General features: G+C 54.7%; 1 protein-coding gene across 1 annotated transcript; it reads right to left on the reverse strand.

Moving 5' to 3' along the window:
* Positions 1–237: 237 nt before the first annotated feature.
* Positions 238–16,352, reverse strand: LOC140904262 (hydroperoxide isomerase ALOXE3). The gene is made up of 14 exons (XM_073326757.2): positions 16,082–16,352; positions 14,473–14,677; positions 13,837–13,918; positions 13,172–13,294; positions 11,477–11,580; positions 10,529–10,701; positions 9,920–10,063; positions 8,850–9,053; positions 7,553–7,639; positions 5,860–6,029; positions 4,176–4,297; positions 3,646–3,746; positions 2,504–2,674; positions 238–651 (listed from the first exon to the last, which is right to left on the reverse strand). The coding sequence occupies exons 1-14, from the start codon at positions 16,226–16,228 to the stop codon at positions 472–474; spliced, it is 2,013 nt and encodes a 670-aa protein (XP_073182858.2). The 5' UTR covers positions 16,229–16,352; the 3' UTR covers positions 238–471.
* Positions 16,353–19,504: the final 3,152 nt, after the last annotated feature.

A 19,504-nucleotide genomic window follows, 5' to 3' on the forward strand; every position in this document is an offset into this window, starting at 1 on the left:
GCTGGAAAAGGGAAGGGTCTGAGGTGGCAGGGCAGGCTCCGTCGGCCCGGGCTGGCGAGACGGGGGCACGAGGACCCTGGGGCAGCGGTTGCTGCAGGGAGGCAGCAGGGCCCGGGGAGGTGTGTGGGGGCAGCAAGAGGGGGCTGGGGCAGGTGCGGGGGTGGAGAGGCTGGGCTGACTCCACTCACCCCGCGCTGCTGGGACCAGCAGGGCAGCAGCAGTGTAAACGTGGCTCCCATCACGGCCTGCAACTGCTGCAGCCTCCAGCCGGGAAGGGGGAGAAGCAGCCTTTGCAGCCGGGGCTCAGGGCGTCCCTGGGCACATCCCCTGCGCACACCTCGGCTCCGGATGCCGGCGAGCATTTGGCTGTGGAGATGCTGTGGCCTGTTCCTGCGGGGGGCACTCAGTGGTGGGTGTCTGGGTGAGGGGTTCTCCATCATGGGGCAGCTGGAGGGGTGGCGCCTCTGGGTGTTATATGGCTGTGCTGTTCTCTATGTTAGGGGGATACATGTAGTTGTAGCTCAGAGCTAGTGACTGGTTCCTCTCCTCAATTTCCCGGGAGATCTCTGCTAGGCGATCCTGGAAGGCAGCCATGAGCTGCTTTGGCCCGTGTTCGGTAAAGTGCTCCTCAGGGTATGTCCCCAGGGGTCTCTGGAAGGGAACAGGGAGAGTGGTGAATACAGAGGCATCAAAATCACTGACCCCCCTCCAGGATCTACTCCAGGGCTGCATTCTTATTACTCCAAGGCTGGAGTAGAGAAGAGAGGTTTTCTCGGGGGATTGAGATAGCAAAGGCAAGGGCTGGGGCACTGACTGGTGGAGCTTTGCACGCGAGAGAAACAGACACTGAAGCAGCACAGAGCCAAGGAGACAGCCAGAACAAGCTTTGGGGGTGTGGCTCCGGACAAAGCCGAGAGAGAGAGAAAGTTTTTGGGCTGAGTGCTAGTTGGAACGAGGCTTGGAACTGTGAGCAAGGTAATTTCCTCCTGTTCTTTGAGTCCTCCAGACTTTGCAAATAAAGACAATTCCAGCAAAGAAACACCTGGCTCCATCACCAATGTCTCCTCGCGATGGAAACAATCCACACCAGCCCCTGAGTAATCATTTTCCACCCAAACTTTTCTCTTCTTTTTGAGAAAAAATGGATGTTTGGGGACACCAAAATATTTTCTGAATTATCCCTTTTGCCAAAGAGTTAATTTAAAAATAATACTAAAAAAAAAATGTGACCCATTTCGAGTTTGCAACCCATTTTCAGTTCCAAATGGCTTTTTGTGTCGAACGTTCTGAAACGTCCACGCACAAAAATGCTCAGAATCGAAAGGAAATGTTGCTTTCGGGTTGAACAACAGGTTGGGCTTGACCCCAAAACGATTCATTTTCAACTTCTCGAAATCACCGACAATGGCAGCGCTATTGTAGCCATGTTGGTCCCAGGATATCAGAGAGACAAGATGCCGGAGGGAATATCTTTTATTGGACCAACTTTCCTTGGTGAAAGAGCTCGAAAGTTTGTCTCTCTCACCGACAGAAGTTGGTCCAAGAAGAGATATTCCCTCTCCCACCTTGTCTAACAAACCAAAAAAGTCACAGATTCACCCACCTCTGTCATTGGAGATTTTTAAGAGCAGGTTGATCAGACACCTGTCAAGGATGGTCTAGATCATAGAACCATAGAAGATCAGGGTTGGAAGAGACCTCAGGAGGTATCTACTCCAACCCCCTGCTCAAAGCAGGACCAACCCCAACTACAGCATAGATAATACTTACACTTGCCTTGAGTGCAGGGGACTGGACTAGGTGACTGTTCCAGGTCCCTTCCAGTCTTACACTTCTACAATTCTAACTGCAGGGTCCAAAATTTTGGTTAAACGGCTTGGGTCAGAAATGTTTAACAATGCTCAGGGAGAGCTGGGTCTATGGAGAGAACTGGAGAGTACTTTATGTCTGAACAGTGGTCGAACCCGTCTCCATAGGGAAAGACCTCTCCCCACCTCTTCTGACAGGCCCCAGGCCTCTAAACAATGATCACATGCATGTCACTTTGGGGACATTTCCTCCCTGTCGGCACAGTGGCTGTCCACCCCCACCATGTCCCGAGAGGGTAACAGAAAAGGGGCTGAAATGCTGGGTCCATGTCCTCAAATCAGCAGCAGGTCCAATGGACCTCCTGCTGATTGACACCAGCTGAGGATCTGGCCCCATTGACTCCAATAGAGAGATGCCCATTGACACCAGCCGGGAGCTGGCCCCATTGACTCCAATAGAGAGACGCCCATTGACACCGGCTGGGATCTGGCCCCACTGACTCCAGTGGAGAGACGCCCTTTGACACCAGGTGAGGTCTGGCCCCTCTGTGGGTGTTTCAGAGGCAGTGAAGGACACACACCCCTAATCCAATACTGAAGGATTCAGAGGGGGGGTTCCCCTCCCGAAAGACACCCCCCACCCCAGATCCAGGGTCCCCCCCCTTGTCCACCAGCCCCAGCAGCCCTGCTCTCACCATGTCCCGATCCTCATTACGCAGCACCCAGAGGACAGAGAGGATCAGGCTGGTGGTGTTCATCTCAGGGATGGTGTCCAGGAACTCCTTCAGGGTCACCTTGGCCTTGTTCTGGGGTGGCGGCTTCCGCATGGATGATGGGTAATTGGGCATGAAGACTGCCAGCTCGAACTGGGGCCAGGAAAGGGAAGCCAGAGGTTAGATCCCACCTGGGAGCTTGACTGGCAAGGTCATGAGAGAATCCAGGAGTCCAGAACAGGAGCCGCAGGACCAGCTGCCCAGGGGGTCCTGGGACCCTGCCCAACACCCAGCCTGACCCAGGCCCCATTCAGTAAGCTGCAGAGGCAGTTCAGAGCCATGGCTGGGACTCTGACCTGCAGTCCAGTCCCAGCGACTCCATGATCTCCCTCTGTGCCACCAGGCCAGGCACCAAGGCACTCCATGCCTCAATTTCCCCATCTGTACAAGGGAGGTGACCATTCTTCCCATTGTCTGTTTTGTCTATTTAGAGGGTGAGCTCTTTGAGTCAGGGACCATCTCTCACTATGTCACCGTGCAGCGCCTGGCACAATGGGGGACCTGATCTCAGTGTGGTGGGGGGTTCTGTGCAGTGTGCACAAGGGGGGACCCTGATCTGAGATGGGGTCTGTGCAGCACCCAGCATGACTGGGCCCCGATCTCTCCCATGGCTTTTCATTTTGATTCATTTTGTTGAAAAAATGAAAAAATTACAAAGGAAATGAAAATTTTCTTTAAAAAAAATTGTCAGAGGGAGGGAGGGGATGGAACATGTGCAAGATGCTTGACAAAGCCAGGAATAGAACCCAGGAGTCCTGGCTCCCAGCCCCCCTGTGCTAACCCACCAGACTGCACTCCCCTCCCAGAGCTGGGGAGAGAGCCCAGGAGTCCTGGCTCCCAGCAACTCCACCTGGGCTAGAGTGGACTTTAAGCCACAGTAACTCCTGGGCATGAGCCACCAAGTCTCAGACCCCAAAGTATGGGGCGTATCCAATGGGCCCCAAAGGGCAGGAGGGGACAGACTGGGGCCCAAGGGCAGGGACACTGGTGTAAGGAAAGGAAAGGGGGAGAAGGAAAGAGACACCCCCTCCAAGAGGGGGACAGGGCGGGCGGCCCTCACCCACCTGCCCGGCGTTGACCGCAGCGTGATAGGCGGAGCAGGTGAAGATCACCATGGTCAGGTACTTGGTCAGCTCGGCCGCGGTGCCCAGAGTCGAGGGGACGCCTGCCGGGGAGGGATGGACTGGTGAGCATGGGACTGGGGCCCCCTCCCCTGCCCCTGGCTGGGAGCCTCCCGTCTCCGCTCCCCCTGCCAGGGGTGATGCTGGGCCAGTGCAATACCAGCCTCACTACTGCGAGTGCACGTGTAACACCGACAGACTCGGCGGGCGGGATCGAACCGGGGGCCTCCGGAGCTTAGTGCATGAGTCTCTACCGCGTGAGCTAAAAGCCACGTGGAGGCGTGCGGGCGACCCACGGCTGTCGCACGGCAGGCGTCACGCCTAGGCCGTGGCTGATGTTTTCACGAGCGCCTTGGGGTTTGGAGACTCCTTAACGGGGGCTGGTTCTTGGGGGTGGGAGGGAGGACCCCTCAGCGGTGCCTGTGACCCCAGGCCCAGAGATCGCTGCCCGCTAGCTGCCCCCGCCCTCTCACCCGATGCCTGTCGGCCGAGGAATCCCTTGGTGAATATCTCGCCCACCCACGCCTGCAGCTCGTGGTCACTCTGCACCGAGAGGCTGGTCTGGTAGTAGATCCCCACGATGCCGGAGACAAAGCTGGGAGAGTTAAAGGGGAATCGGGTCAGTCCGGACGCCGGGGTCCATGGTGAGAGGCTCTCCCCTAGGACAAGCCGCCCCCCCCCCCCAGTCTCCACAGAGCTATTCCTGCTCCCCTTCAACTTCACTTCTTAGGTGGTCCATTTTCCCCTCCATCCCCCGTGCCACCCAGGAGAGTTGGTTTTATGGTTTGGGGTCAAATGTTTCCAAGCCTCTAAGTGATTTAGGAGCCTGTCTGCCATTCTCCAAAGGGACTTAGGCGCATGGTGGGTTAAATTTACAATGGCAGCTGGGCGCCCAGAATAATTTACAAAATGCCCAAGCTGGTTCGGTGTCTAAATTCCGTGGACTTCAGCATTTAGGTTCCTAAATCGAGAGGGACGAAATGTTTGCACCATGGTGGCAGGAACAGGGAAAGCTAAGGGGCCATGGCCCCATCGCTTTTTACCCGCTTTAATGGGAAGCGACGTGGGGAGGGGGGGCGGAGAGAAGCAAGCAGGGACAGGGCCTCGGGGAAGAGGCGGAATAAGGGCGGAGCCTTGCAGGGAGGGATGGAGTGGGGGCGGGGCCAAGGTGCAAGCACCGATGGCCCCCCTACTTCCAGGGAGTTTCCAGCGCTCCTGGTTTGAGCTAAAACTTTTTTGGGGGTACAAAATGGAGTCGCGGTGACCCTGAAAGAGTTTGCAGATGACTCCAGTGTTGCCAGCTCTTGTGCTGAAAAAAAAAAAACATCCGAAAATCTGGAAACCGCCCCCCAAAATTTAATTTTTTGTTCTAACATTTGTTCAAAATGTCCTGGAAATTTATTTTTTTTTAATTCAAAAATGTATCAAAATGCTCCAAATGGAAACAAACCAAGTCAATTAACACAAAACAAAATGTTTAATTTGACCTGAAAGGAATTTTATTTTGGGGGTGTGATATTTTGAGGGGCTGAACATTTTGAAAATTGCTAGTTTGGGGCCAACCTAAAACTATATAAAATTAAGTTATTTATTTATACTTTTCAAAATTGCCAACCCACCCAAAAAAAACCCTTAGCCCTTTGTGTGCACTTCGGAAAATGTTACCCTCTAAATGGAGATTTGGACTGGGTTAACCACAGATGTGAATTTAAAGCAAGTTCATTGGACTAGACGACCAATGAACCTCCTGAGGTCTCTTCCAACCCTGATCTTCTGTGATTCTATGAACCGGCAGCAGATCCTGGGGCTGACGGTCTCATTTGGGCTGTTCTTCGATTGGGATCGCGTTGAAGTGGTTTCAGTGAAAGTGAATTAAGAGCTTCCACATTGTCACTAAACCGGATTGAAATCTGATTTCAGTTATCAACGGGCCCAACTTTGTGTGGTAAAGGACGTTCGCTGGATCCCAGCAGAACAAGCCCAGTATGCAGGGCTCCCTCCCATACAGGACCTGGACTCCCACGGGGCCCTGCCTCTGATCCCCTCCACACTCAGAGCCCCAACACTTTGCCCCCTCTGATTTCACTAGGTCTAACCCCTTCCCCTACATTTGTCTTCATCTCTCCTCCCCACCCCCCACCCCCCAGCACCCCTCACCTCTCTATAGCCGCCCAGATCTTGAGCCCATCATCCCTGTAGTAGTAGTGCTGGACTGAGCCCACCCCGCGCTCCTGGATGTCATCGGGAAGGCAGAGCGCGGTGTAGGTCAGGTTCTCCAGGCCCTTGCGGAGGAGCTCGGCGAGGCCTGGGCGCCCGGTCGCTATGGCCTGTGGAATACAGACCCGGCCCGGGCCCGCTGGGAGTGACTGCCACGGAGCAGCAGGCCCCAGGGGAGGCGGGAGGACACTGGAATTGCGTTAATTCCCCAGGGTCTGGGGCCGCACTGGGAATCACACTTACGAAATCCTTTGGTGACAATTGATTTTCCCTCCCAAAATATGTTCACTAATGAAAGTGACCAGGAAAATAAAAGGAACTGGGGACACGGGGGACAAAAGGAAGAAGGAGAAGGAAAAAAGGGAGGAAAGCAGGAAAAACTAAGAAAGATGAACAATGGGGGGAAACAAGAAAAAACAGAAAGAAAAAGCAAGAAAAAGAAGTGAAAAAATAAGAAAAAAGGGAAAAGGGGGGGAACAACAAGAAAAAGGGAAAAACCAAGAAAAACACAAATTAAGAAAAAGAAGTGAAGAGAGAAAGAAACTAAAAAATAGGGAAAATGACGGGAGGGTAAACAAAGAAAAAGGGAAAACCCTAGGGGCAAAAATGGAAAAAAAAATTAAAAAGTGAAAAGAGAAAGAAACAAACAAGGGAAAAGAAAAAAATCCAAGAAAAAAATTAAAAGAAAAAAACAAGAAATAACAGAGAAACCAAGAGAAAAAACGGAAAAAAAGGAAAAAAAGGGGAAAAAAGGAAAAGAGGATAAAACCAAGGAAAAGGGAAAACCCAAGAACAAAATGGGAAAACCAGGAAAAAGTGGGGTGGGGAGAGGAGCCGGGAAAACAGGGAAAGGACGAAGTCAGGGAATCTCAGGGAAAAGAAGCAAAGGGCAACAAAGGAAGGAAAATCACGATTATGAAGGAAAATGTCATAAAAATGCCATGAACTTTTTTTTTGCATTTCAAGTGCAAAACCTTTAATTTTTCCCCACTGGCCATTTTTCAGTGAAAAACATGTTCCCTCGCCCTAATCAGAAGGGAGGAAACTGTGGTTCAGGCCACGCCCACAAAAGGGATAATTGTGCTTGGGTTGAAATGGTTCCAGTGAAAGTGAATTAAGAGCATCCACACGGGGGGGGGGGGGTGTCACTAAACCAGATTGAAATCTGATCTCAGTTATCAACGGGCTCAACTTTGTGTGGAAAAGGATGTTCGCTGGATCCCAAATGTGAGGTGGCCAATGAGCGCCAATCACCAGGAGGAGCTGCTTCTGCCTTTCGTTTGATTGGCTGAGCAGGCTGGGGGGCAGAGCTGGGTTGGTGGAGTTTGGGAGGGGCAGTGGTGTAGTTGATTTGATGGGCAGTTTGGTCATTTTCCTTCCTTTCTGAACAAGTTATGGGAGGCAGTGTGGCCTAGGGGCTAGCACCCGGGGCTAGCACCCAGCTCTCCCTGGTTCTACCAAAGACATGCTGAGTAAGGCAAATAAGGCCCGACCTTCTGCCTCAGTTTCCCCATCTGTAAAATGAAGCTACTGCTCCTCATGTCCTTTCTAAAGTGCTTTGCAATCTAGGGGTGAAAAGCACCAGCTACAAGGAAGAGATTATATTACTATCATGAGACGATCCCCTCTTTACCCGATCGAATACGCCCCCGGAGCTGATGAGAAAGGTCCGGGCCAGGACATCGATGAGGATGGAGAAACGGGTGTGAGGGATCAGGAGCTGGAAGAGAAGAGGCGTAGGGGCTGAAGCAGCTGGAGAGAAGGTTCCAAACACACACAGCTGGGCACTTCTAGAACACACACACGGAGATACGGGTGACTCCTGTGTATAGATTCGGGGGGACACACCCGGCTGGGGCCCTCTCAAACTGTTGGACTCTTTGGCAGCAAACATCCATCTGGGCTTGTCTGAGCATCAAAAGGCACACACTGGGCACCTCTGGGGAATGTGCCCCAGGTGGGCACAGCAAGAACCGGGCACCCTTGGTCAACACCCTCAACAAGTCCCAGGACCTGCAGAAGAGGGTGTGACGAAGCAGGACTGTTCTTAATGGTTCTTCTGAATACTGTAGGGGTGTCTCAGTTTCCGCTATGCAGTTCTTAAGTATCGAGGTGATGGGAGAAGGGTGTATGATCGTTGCAGAGCCCTAGAGGGCAGGTGTGTGCAGATGTCTGGACACAGAGAATGGCCGACACCCTATTTCCTGACAACTGATGGCCTGGCCCTTCCCCCCTGCAAGGTGAGAGCTAAAGGGTTGGAGAACAAAGGAATCAGGTGACTTCCTGACCCGGGAATGGGACAAAGCCCAGAGGAGGGGGGGCTGGAGAGAGTTTCACTTTGGGGCTGGCTGGAGACATGGAGTGAAGGGCAGACGGGGTTGTCTGGCTCACTGCCCCCCAAAATGGACCCGGCTGAGTGGTCCTGTTCTCTGCACCTACAAGCTCTGTGTTAGACCATGTTCCTGTCGTCTAATAAACCTTCTGTTTTACTAACAGGCTGAGAGTCACGCCTGACTGCAGAGTTGGGGGGCAGGACCCCCTGGCTTCCCCAGAACCCCGCCTGGGCAGACTCACTGTGGGAAGCGCACGGAGGGGCAGAGGATGCTGAATGCTCCGAGGTCAGACCCAGGAAAGTGGAAGCCGGGTGAGCTGGGTGTCCTGAAGACAGGCTGCTCCCAGAGAGGAGACTTCCCCAGAGTCCTGCCTGGCTTCCTAGGGAGCAGCTCCAGAGCATCGCCCGGGGACTCCGTGACAGTGGGTAGCCAGGAATGGGACTCACCCCACCCCTGATGCCACCTGTTTGATCCTTGCATAAGGTGCCGGGTGTGGACACTGGCTGCCCGCCGCCTTCCCATTGGCTGACTCCCCAAGAGGAGTGGGGCCCCGCCCCCCCATGGACCCGCCCCCCACAGCAGCTCCGCCCCCCTCACCTTGTACAGGGGGTGGCACGTGGGCAGCTGGCGCTGGGTGGCCACTGAGAAGACCTCGGCCAGCAGGTGGGCGCGGAGCAGGTGGGAGCTGACCTCGTGTAGGTGGAACTCGGAGCTGCGCACCCAGGTCTTGGCCAGAGTCCAGAGCCAGTCGGAGTCACTGGGCAGGAAGATGGGGCTGTCGGGACCTGGGCGCTGGCTGAGCTGTGGGGGAGCTGGGTCAGAGCACTGGGTTCGGTACCCCCCGGATCAGAGCACTGGGCCCACCCAGCCCGGTATCCCCCCCGGGTCAGAGCAATGGGCCCATCCAGCCTGGTATCCCCCCTGGATCGGAGCAATGGGCCCACCCAGCCCGGTATTCCCTCCCCCCTCCCCCCACCCGGGTCAGAGCAATGGGCCCATCCAGCCCGGTATTCCCCCGGGTCAGAGCAATGGGCCCACCCAGCCTGGTATCCCCTCCGGATCAGAGCAATGGGCCCATCCAGCCCCCTCCCCCCACCCGGGTCAGAACAATGGGCCCATCCAGCCCAGTATCCCCCCTGGGTCAAAGCAATGGGCCCATCCACCCCGGTATCCCCTCCCCCCTCCCCCCACCCGGGTCAGAGCAATGGGCCCATCCAGCCCGGTATCCCCTCCGGATCAGAGCAATGGGCCCATCCAGCCCCCTCCCCCCACCCGGGTCAGAACAATGGGCCCATCCAGCCCAGTATCCCCCCTGGGTCAAAGCAATGGGCCCATCCACCCCGGTATTCCCTCCCCCCTCCCCCCACCCGGATCAGAGCAGTGGGCCCATCCTGCCCAGTATTCCCCCGGATCAGAGCAATGGGCCCATCCAGCCTGGTAGCCCCCCCATGGTCAGTGCAATGGGCCCATCCAGCCCCATATCCCCCCAGTGGACCCATTCACCCACTGGATCAGAGTAATGGGTCCATTGGGTCTGTGCAGCGCCTGGCACACTAGGGCCCTGCCCACAAGAATAATTGTGTCTTTCGCAATGGTGGAGCCCAGTTGCTCCCTAGCTGCAAGTGGGCCCAGGTGGCTCAGGAGGGGAGAGCAGAGAAACCCCTCACCTGGATGGCCAAGGGGACGACCTCCCCGCTGGGTTTCTGGTGCAGCAAGCACAGGGGTGCGGTGACGTACTGCTGGTGACCGTTCACTTCAATGGTGGGAATGTCTTCCAGGAGCTTGTAATCTGCTAGATAGATGCTCCCTCTCTGTCACGCAGAGCAGAGGAGGGTCAGTGCCCCGCTCCCAGGGCTGTGAGCTTCCCTTCAGCAGTGTCCCAGCAAGCAACACACATAGAACTTACCCAGTATTAAAATGCAGCCACCTCTGGGGCGGGGCGGCTGCTTATACAGGGATCCCTCACCCAGCACTGAGATGCAGCCACCTCTGGGGCGGGGTGGCTGGTTATGCAGGGATCCCTCACCCAGCACTGAGATGCAGCCACTTCTGAGGCGGGGCGGCTGGTTACTCAGGGACCCCTTGCCCGGCGCGGAGATGCAGCTACCTCTGGGGTGGGGCGGCTGGTTACCCAGACCCAGCTATGCTACAATTTAGTTTGGGAAGAGAGCACCGGGCTCCCACCAGCAGGAGTTCACGGGGAAGGAGGGCAGGATGGACTCGACAGGGCTGGGACTCAGCCAGGCTCTGATTATTTTCGGGGGGCGGGGTGTTACCTGCAGCTCCTCCCGGAGGCTGGTGGATTCCCCCAGAGAGCCGGCCACCATCTCCTGCGTCACGGGGAAGTTCTCGGGAAGCGCCGTGCATTTCCGGATCAGAACGGGGTTGAACCCATTCAGATACTGGTACCCGAAGAAAGCATCTTCCTGCCAGTGCTCAATGACGTACTCTGGGGATACAGACACACACCAGCCCTTGAAATGAAACCCCATCGCCTGGGCAGGGGAGTGGGGTCTGGTGGTTAGAGCAGGGGGGCTGCAAGCCAGGACTCCTGGGTTCTCTCCCGGGCTCTGGGAGGGAAGTGGTGTCTAGTGGTGAGAGCAGGGGACTGGGAGCCAGGACTCCTGGGTGCTTTCCCTGGGTCTGTGGGGGGAGTGGGGTCTAGTGGTGAGAGCGGGGGCGGGCAGGAGAGAGAACCAGGACTCCTGGGTCCTTTCCTTGGCCCTATGTGGGGAGTGGTGTAGTGTGGAGCTGGGAGCCAGGACTCCTGGGTTCTCTACTCAGCACTCAGAGGGGAGTGGGATCTAGTGGTTAGAGCCAGGGGGGCTGGGAGCGAGGACTCTTGGGTTCTCTCCCTGCCTCTGGGACTAACTGTTAGAGCGGGGCAGGGGGAGAGGACTTTTGGTTTTTTTTTGCCTGGCTCTAGGAGGTCTTGGCCCTGGACAAGTGGTCAGAAGGGGGTGGGGGCTGGGAGCCAGGACTCCTGGGTTCTCTCTCAAGCTCTGGGAGGGGAGTGGGGTCTAGCCGTTAGAGTAGGGGGGGCTGGGAGTCCTGAGGGGAGCCCTGGTGGGGGGCAGAGGGTGGCAGGACCAGTTGTCCTGGAGGGGCCGTGTGTTGGCCCACAGATGACACAGGGAAGGAAAGGGGGGATCCCAGCGCCGGGGGTCTCCCTGTGCTGGTGTTGGCTCCCCGCCCCTCCCCACAGTGCTTGGAGCAGCACGGACCTGAGACTGGGCTGTGGTAGAACCAGAAAATCTTGGGGATGTCAGTTAACGTCTCCCAGGAGTACGGCCGGTCCAGGAACCCCTTCAGCTTGGACTCCAGCAGCCTGCGGGGACAGGGAGCCAGGCTCAGAGACGCTGTGTGCGCCCTCTGCCTGGACCCTCTGTCCCCCTCACACCCCTGTCTCCATCCGTCCCCATCCACACCCTCTGTCCACCCCTTCACACCCCTCTCACCCCATCCACACCCTCTGTCTGTTCCCCTCACTCCCTCTTACCCCATCCACACCCCTCTGCCTGGCTGTTCCCAAGTGCACCCTCTGCCCATCCATAAACACCTCTCTGTCTGGCCCCATGTGACCCCCCCCCCCTTTCCGTCCCCATACACCCCATTCTCTCTGTCTCTGATCCAGTGTACACCCTCTGTCTGTCTGATCCCATACACCATACACCAGTCTGTCTCTCCCCATACTCGCCCTTCTGTCCCACACGCGCCCCTCTGTCTGTCCCCATGTGCACCCTCTTTCTGCCTGGCCCCGTACACAGCCCTCTGTCTAGCCATCTCCTCATGGACTGTCTGTCTGTCTGTGCCTCTGTCTCTCCCCACACACAGCCCTCTGTCTCTCCAGCCCCACACACCCCACCTATCTGTCGCTCCAGCTATGGGTCCAGCCCTTTTCCCAACCTGGCCCCCAGCACTGGACCCAATCGCCAGTGCCACAGACGGGGCAAACCCCTCCCGGGTCCGGCTCCCTGGTTCCATATCCCTTAGCCCGAGCACCCCCAGGACCTCACGCTGGGTGACCGCTAGTTCTCGGCTTTCCGGGGCACCGTCCCCCCTTCGGCAGGGCTGCCCGCCTCCCCTGCTCCCAGACGCATTCGCCCGCTACGAGGCAGTTTCTCGGCATGGGCCCAGCGGACCCGGGGATCCAGCCGGGGCGGTAGGTCTGTCCCATCTCCGCCGCGGCTTATTGCCCCACCTGTCCTTGCCCCAACCTCACCTCGGAGCAGCAGGAATTTTATATTGACTACCCCGATCTCTGAGGACAATCTGGAATGAACTGATCCCTGCAGAACATAGATAGATAGATAGATAGATAGATAGATAGATAGATAGATAGATAGATAGATAGATAGATAGATAGATAGATAGATAGATAGATAGATAGATAGATGGGGTGGATGGGGATAGATAGATAGATAGATAGATAGATAGATAGATAGATAGATAGATAGATAGATAGGGTGGATGGGGATAGATAGATAGATAGATGGGGTGGATGGGGATAGATAGATAGATAGATAGATAGATAGATAGATAGATAGATGGGGTGGATGGGGATAGATAGATAGATAGATAGATAGATAGATAGATAGATAGATAGATAGATAGATAGATAGATAGATAGATAGATAGATAGATAGATAGATAGATAGAGGGGGTGGATGGGGATAGATAGATAGATAGATCGATCCCCCTTCAGTGATACAGGAGTCAGGCTGGAGGGTGGGGCACAGTTACGGCTAATGAAATAATTTCTGGATCTCCTAATGAGAGATACAAAAGGTCAGCTCCTCAAGGATACGTGGGCGCCTAACTCCCCTTTCTTCCAATGGGATTTAGGCACTTCAATCCCTCTGGAGAGCTGGGCCACCCCTCAAAGAAGTGAGGAGCACGCCTCTCGCCCCTCCGCTTACGCCGCCGATCCACGCCCGAAGAAAGCAGAGGCCTTGGGGAACGAATATTGGAGGTTGACCTCGGCGGTCAAGGCACTGTCGACGTCGGCACACCACGGTGTGCCAGGGATGTACTCCTTCCACCTGTCCCGGGGAAGAGGGTGATTAATAACAAGCCTCGCTGGCTTCGGGTCAGCCAATCTCAAAACACTTTAGCAAACGGTAGTGTGTCGTTTTACGGGTGGGGAAACTGAGGCAAGGAGTAGGTGGGGGAAAACAAGTCGTGGCAGAACCCAGGTATCCTGACTCCCCACTCCAGGGCTTTATTCACTTGGCCCCACCGCACCTGGGCCTTAACTAAGACAGCAGCCAGGGCAGGGACTGAGCACTCCATCAGCTCCAGGAGCAAGCAGGGATGGCTTAAGCCCTTGGCCCTTCTGTCTCATGCCTCATCCCCCAGACCCCGTCCCGCCCCCTGGATTTCTTCAATTCAACAGAAGCTCAGCTTGAGGGTTTTTTTAAAAAAAAGGTTCGTTCGTTTCTGGCCCCTGGGGCTGCACAGAAAGGCTTTAAACCATGACGCAGCTGTAACCCGAACCGTGACACTGCCTGAGTTTGCGGGGAGCCTGAACCCATTGCTCTGGAGGGGGAGGGGAACTGCCCTTAATGTTCCCCCTTTGACTCACCTATATCTTTCCTGTTGCAGCGTCAGCTCCTCGCGGCGGTACTTCTGGAGCAGGTAGTGGGAGTCGCCACTAGGGATTTGGGCTGGAGAGAGGAGAGCGGGACTATGAAATCTGACCACGCCCTGCAGTGTGGGACGTATCCCAGACCCCTCTGACCTGACAGGGCTCCCTCTTGCCGACCGTCTAGCTTCCCGTCTAACCCTTCTCTTTATCCCCATCTATCTTGCCATCCATCCATCCCCCGCCCCACACCCATCTAGCAAACTAGCTAATCGCTACGGCTCTTTTCTTCTCTTCTCACTTTTCAGGAAAACAAATAAATTACCTCTGCTCCGTTGCTGACCCCTCTCACAGCTCGGTGGCAGACAGCTGTAAATTGACCCCAATTGACTAAGGCAGGTGATGCCGGTTGAAGTGTGTCCACAGGCAAGTTTAAGGGTCCACACCCACGTAAGTAAACTTGATTTAACATCGTCCAAGTGAGTTAAGTGTACATCAGGTATCCTGGGCAGTGGGTTTCTCCTGGAGGGGACCGCTAGCCCCAGGGCCTGGTAGGAATCCAGCAGCCACAGAGATGCACGAGTGGCAAGAAGAAAGGGAACCCAGGAGTCCAGGCGCACCCGCAGTGGGTCATACCTGTGCTTTCCACCAGCTCCACGGTGCAGTAGCCCTGAATCCACCGGTAGCAGGGGAAGCGGTAGGTGTCTCCCTCGGGGGACGTCACCCGGACCGCATTGCAGTACCACGTGCTCTCGGGGAACACGGAATAGGGCTCCTTGTGGAGCCGGATCAGCAAGATCGGCCCCAGGGCTCGCTCACTGGGCACCTCGTACTCCCGCACCTGGGGGAGACAGAGCACGGGGAGGGTTCGAGCCCCGGGCACGGAGCCTGCGTGCCCGGCCACTCGGGATGGACAGCGTTGCACGGGCAGATCTGCGGGTACAGCGCCTTCTTCGCCGTCGCTGGATCCCCAGCTGGAGTCAATGGGTGTCTCTCCATTGCAATCAACGGGGCCAGATCCTCAGCCCCTTGAAACCCAGTGGGGGATCTGGCCCCATGGACGCCCATGGAGAGACGCCCACTGACACCGGCTGGGGCTTTGGCCCCCATTGAGACCAGCTCTTTGACCTGCTGAACTTTCATCCTCCATTGCCAAGTGACGGAAACATTGAGAGTGTTTTTTGACCAGATTCTTAGCTGGCGTAAATAATTGTGCCAGGCACTGCACAGGCCCCGACTGAGATTAGGGTTCAGGCGTGCGAACTAGGGGTGCAGGGGGTGTTGCAGTCCAGGGCTCAGGTGCCGGCTGCCTGCTTCGCTTTCCAGCCACTGACCTGCCTGGGTCCTCGCAACGGACACCCCCCCCCGCCGCCCCGCTTCCGGAGCTCGTTCACCCCAGCCTTTGCCCCCTTACCGCTGTCTGGGTGCCCACCTCCCAGAGGCACAGTACTACTGCCGGCCCCAACTGGCGGGGGGGGCGCTCAGACAGGGGTAACAGGGCAGGCTTTCAGCAACCCACTTTGAAAAGTATTCCAGCACTAATGGTTCAGAGTCCCTGTCGCTCCAGGTTCTACCCAGACCCCGACAGAGCTCAGGGCCCCGTGGCTCAGGGGACTGCACAGAACCGGACCGAATCAGGGCCTCAATTACGCCAGACGCTGCTCAGATATAAAATGACAGACCGTCCTGGGCCTAGATCCCAGGTGCCAGGTGGGGGTGCAGCCAGTAGATCACAGCTGGTATCAGTCAGCCCTGCGGAAATCCCCAGCATCCAGGCTGCAGACTCCCTCATCGACCGTCCCAGCCCACAGAACTGCGGTTCCATCAGGGGCTCCCGACCCGTCAGGCTGGTATGAGGCACCCCAACTTTCCCCCCCTCCCCGCGCCATCCTCTTTTGCTGCATTTATGTGAGTCAGCCTGGTCTGGCCCGGCATCAACCAGGCTCCGACTGAGACAGGAGATCCCTCTCGTCTCGTTTGAGGACTAGAGCGCTAAAAAAGGGGGAGAATGACCCCGCATTTGGGTTTAGAAACCCTGCCTAAACCCCAATACTGGGTGCTTCTGTCCCATTTTACCTCTGGGGAAACTGAGTCACGAACACTGATCTCTTCGGGCAGAGCCACGAAAAGAACCCAAGGGTCCTTAGTCCCGGCCAGGCCCTCAAACCATTGCCCCGCTCTTCCTGACTGGATCCCCGCCTCCCCCCCCCACACCCCCGCAGAAGGAACCGCCTAAAATACTCACTCTTCCCGGCTGAAAGTCCAACCCGTATTTGTCCAGCACATTCTTGGGGCTTTCGCCGTCGATGCCCACCAGAGTGATGGAGATGGTGTCAAAAGTGCCAGCCAGGACGCCCTGGCCGGTGGACACCTGGACTTTGTAGACGGTCATCAGGGCTGCTCTCAGGCAACGAGGGGGCTCCTGGCTCCAAGGTGCGGATAGTCTGGGGATCCCGTCCCGACGGTGGAGCTGGGAGTTCTCGCTCGCCGGGAGCTGGCTGGGTGACCTCTGCTTATTCACCGTCTGCCTTGGGACGGAGGCCAAGCCTGAGCGGAGGAGGCGGGGAATGCAGCGCCCCTGGCTGAGCCCCGCCCTGCACTTTCAAGCCACCCTACACCTCGCTGCACCCGTGATGACGGCCATCCCCGAGCACAGAGGGTGGCAGACGGCAGCGCCCAGAGAGCTTTCATGGGACGCTCCAGAGCGAAGGGCTTACCGCAGATTGATAGACTCTTACAAGTGCAGGGGGGTCTGGTCAGCATCTGGCACAACGGGGGACAGGAATTCGGTTGAGGGGGGCGTCTGGGCAGTACCTGGCCCTTGGGTTCCCTAATCTCTGTTGGGGGAGCGGTTCTGGGCAGCGCTTGGCACAACGGGACTCCAATCTCGGCTGGGTTAACAACTTTGGTTGACAACTTTCTAATCGTTTAAAACGGAACACCCTAGCCCCGCCCTTTCCCTGAGCCCCCCCCCCGCCCCCGCAGTCACTACTTTCCCCTTCCCTCGGTGGCTCGCTGTCCTCCACTCTTACTCACTTTCACTGGGCTGGGGACGGGTGTTGGGGTGCGGGAGGAGTGAGGACTCCGGCTGGGGGGGTGCAGGGTCTGGGGTGGGACGGGGATGAGGGATTTGGGTAGCAGGAGGGATCTCCAGGCTAGGAGGTGGGGAATGAGATGGAATGGTTCTCAGTACTCCACGTAGCAAAAGGCTTTAAACCCAGAGTCTCAATACAGAACATGTAACACTGATGGAAAGTTTTGCCGATGGGGTAACAGTGACTCACCCACACTGTTTTATACTGTTGTGCGAAATATGATAGACAAGGCGGGGCTGTTACAAACGGGAAGACCAGTCCAGTCGGTAGATTACATTTTAATGGTAAAACAAAACAGGAAAGGAAGAGTTAATGCAGCAGTTGCGAACTAGCTGCCAAGAGTAGGGCTTGAAACTTAATTCCTCTAAAGCCTAGTTTAAGAAGAGAGAAGTGTAACACTCTGGGATTCCACTCAGTGCAGGGGGAAGATCTGTGGATAAGGAAAGAGTGAAATGTATTGTTAACTTCCCCATGCCGGTAGATACTATATCTTTCTTGGGACTCACTAATTCCGCAGCGAATTTATGGTTGGTTACGCAGAGAAGGCAGTTCTCTAATAAAGGGGGCAGGGTATAAAGACTACAGTGGACCTGGACAGAGGCGGCAACTAATTCATGGTAGAGCCAAAAACAGGGTTAATGGAAGCTACAGTTGCTGTATAAGGTATATAGTTCAATTTGAAGCTTGATGGGCATTGGGACTGTGTAACGTTACGGGAATACTGGCCCAGGTCTGCACACTTTGTTATCCCTGTCCAATAAAGGCTGGACCATTGTCAGAATCAATACTGTGTGCCAACCCCAAATTGGAAAAATTTATCTTACTAACTGTGGGCCAGTTGGTTTCCTTTCTAGCTGGAAATTGTTTCACCCATTTTATAAAACTAGGCACAATTACAAACAAGAATCTATTTTTTCTACAGGTGGTAGGCAAGTGCCCTAGAAAATCAACCTGTACGCGTTGGAGGGTGCCTTTTAACCCTTGATGAGTTAGCTCTCCTTGTCCTTCTAGCATGGTCTTGCTTCGCACATGTTAAACAGCTATGAATAGCTAGTCCAACTAACTCTAGTGCAAGCTGCAGAATCTTCAAAACGCATTTAAAAAGCTATACATTTAATTTCTCTTTATCTTTAACGTCTTGGCTAATGTAGACGATCCATTAGGACAGAACTTTAAATAAGTCAAAGCTCGGAAAATTTGCTGGCTTTCTCATGACTTATCCTTGGCTGTTGTCTTAAAATCACTACAACTCTTATTACTGGTGGTTGGTGGACGAGTTTTGCTAGTAACTACGGAAAACACAATCGCCATTTTCCTCTACTGTTGAAACCACTTGGGTCATTAAACAATGCTACTGAGGAATCTCTGGTCCTGTCCTGCACTAAAAGCTACACTTGGCTCAGTCAGAGATATCCATTGAAAAGGCACTGGAAGAAGACAAGACTTCATTTCAGAAGCTGATAGATATTGACTCCTTAATTGAAGACGACAAGTGTTCATTAAGTAAATCATACGCACTTGATTCTTACATCTCTACAACACCAACTTCTGGATTCCATTAACCTCGACGTAGCTTTCACAGAAGCCTGTCTCATAAAAGGCCGACAATGGAGTGGAGTGACGCACTACCAGCAATGGGGCTGCCATGTAATCAGGACCGACTACAGAATTCGAACACAGAGTTTAATATCGTGAACGAATGTAGATTTGATTTCAACTTCTTTAGCACTAAACGCAAAGAGGAGTATTTGGGTATACGCTTTTGTGGGATAAATTTGTTAGTTTCTAAGGTGCCACAAGGACCATCATTGTTTTAACTGATACAGACAAACACGGCTACTCCTCTGAAACCTAGTGGTTTGACCCAATTTTTGTGCCATGATTCCTGGGATGAAAGAAGGAGGACTTCATCTCTTGCTAGTCTCAGTCACAGGCGCTACAGATGAGCGTTCTTTTTTCTCATTGAATAAAGTTTTGTTTTCTGAAAGAAGACGCCCTCTGTCAGATCATGAGCATATCATGAAGGACTGCCAGTACCGGACACACGAGAAGCCACCAAAAACGGAGCCACTACATTCGATGAGTTCGTTAATACAGTTATGCAAAATTACAAGAAGGAAGTAGATATCTTGACCCCATCGCATCTTCTCTTCTCCTCGGTGGCAAGAGAGACAAACTTTTCTCCATCTTTTCACGTGTTTCTTTTCTAAACTACATATTCCCTTTTCCTCCAGCTTTTGCTCATGAACTCAGCTCAGCACAAGCCATGAATTAAGCCCGGACCTGCTGGATGGGAGACAAAAATTCTCCCACTGAACTACAAGTATGCAAAATGTTAAAAAGTGATCTGTGCCCAGTGATCGGCTCCACGCTGCTGCAGGGCACAGGGGTCTACCTGACACGTCCGAGAGCTCCTTGTTGCTAAATCATACTCTGAGCCCACCGTGTTACTGGTCATAATACGGAAATGAATTAATGAATGACATGGAGATTAATCAGTTCTATTTATATGAGTCCTGTGCCTCTTAAGAGTTTGTAGCAATGCTGGGGAGCGTAAAGCGCACAGAGCTGGG

Source organism: Lepidochelys kempii, chromosome 28, assembly GCF_965140285.1.
Source record: "Lepidochelys kempii isolate rLepKem1 chromosome 28, rLepKem1.hap1, whole genome shotgun sequence".
NCBI classification, from domain to species: domain Eukaryota; kingdom Metazoa; phylum Chordata; order Testudines; family Cheloniidae; genus Lepidochelys; species Lepidochelys kempii.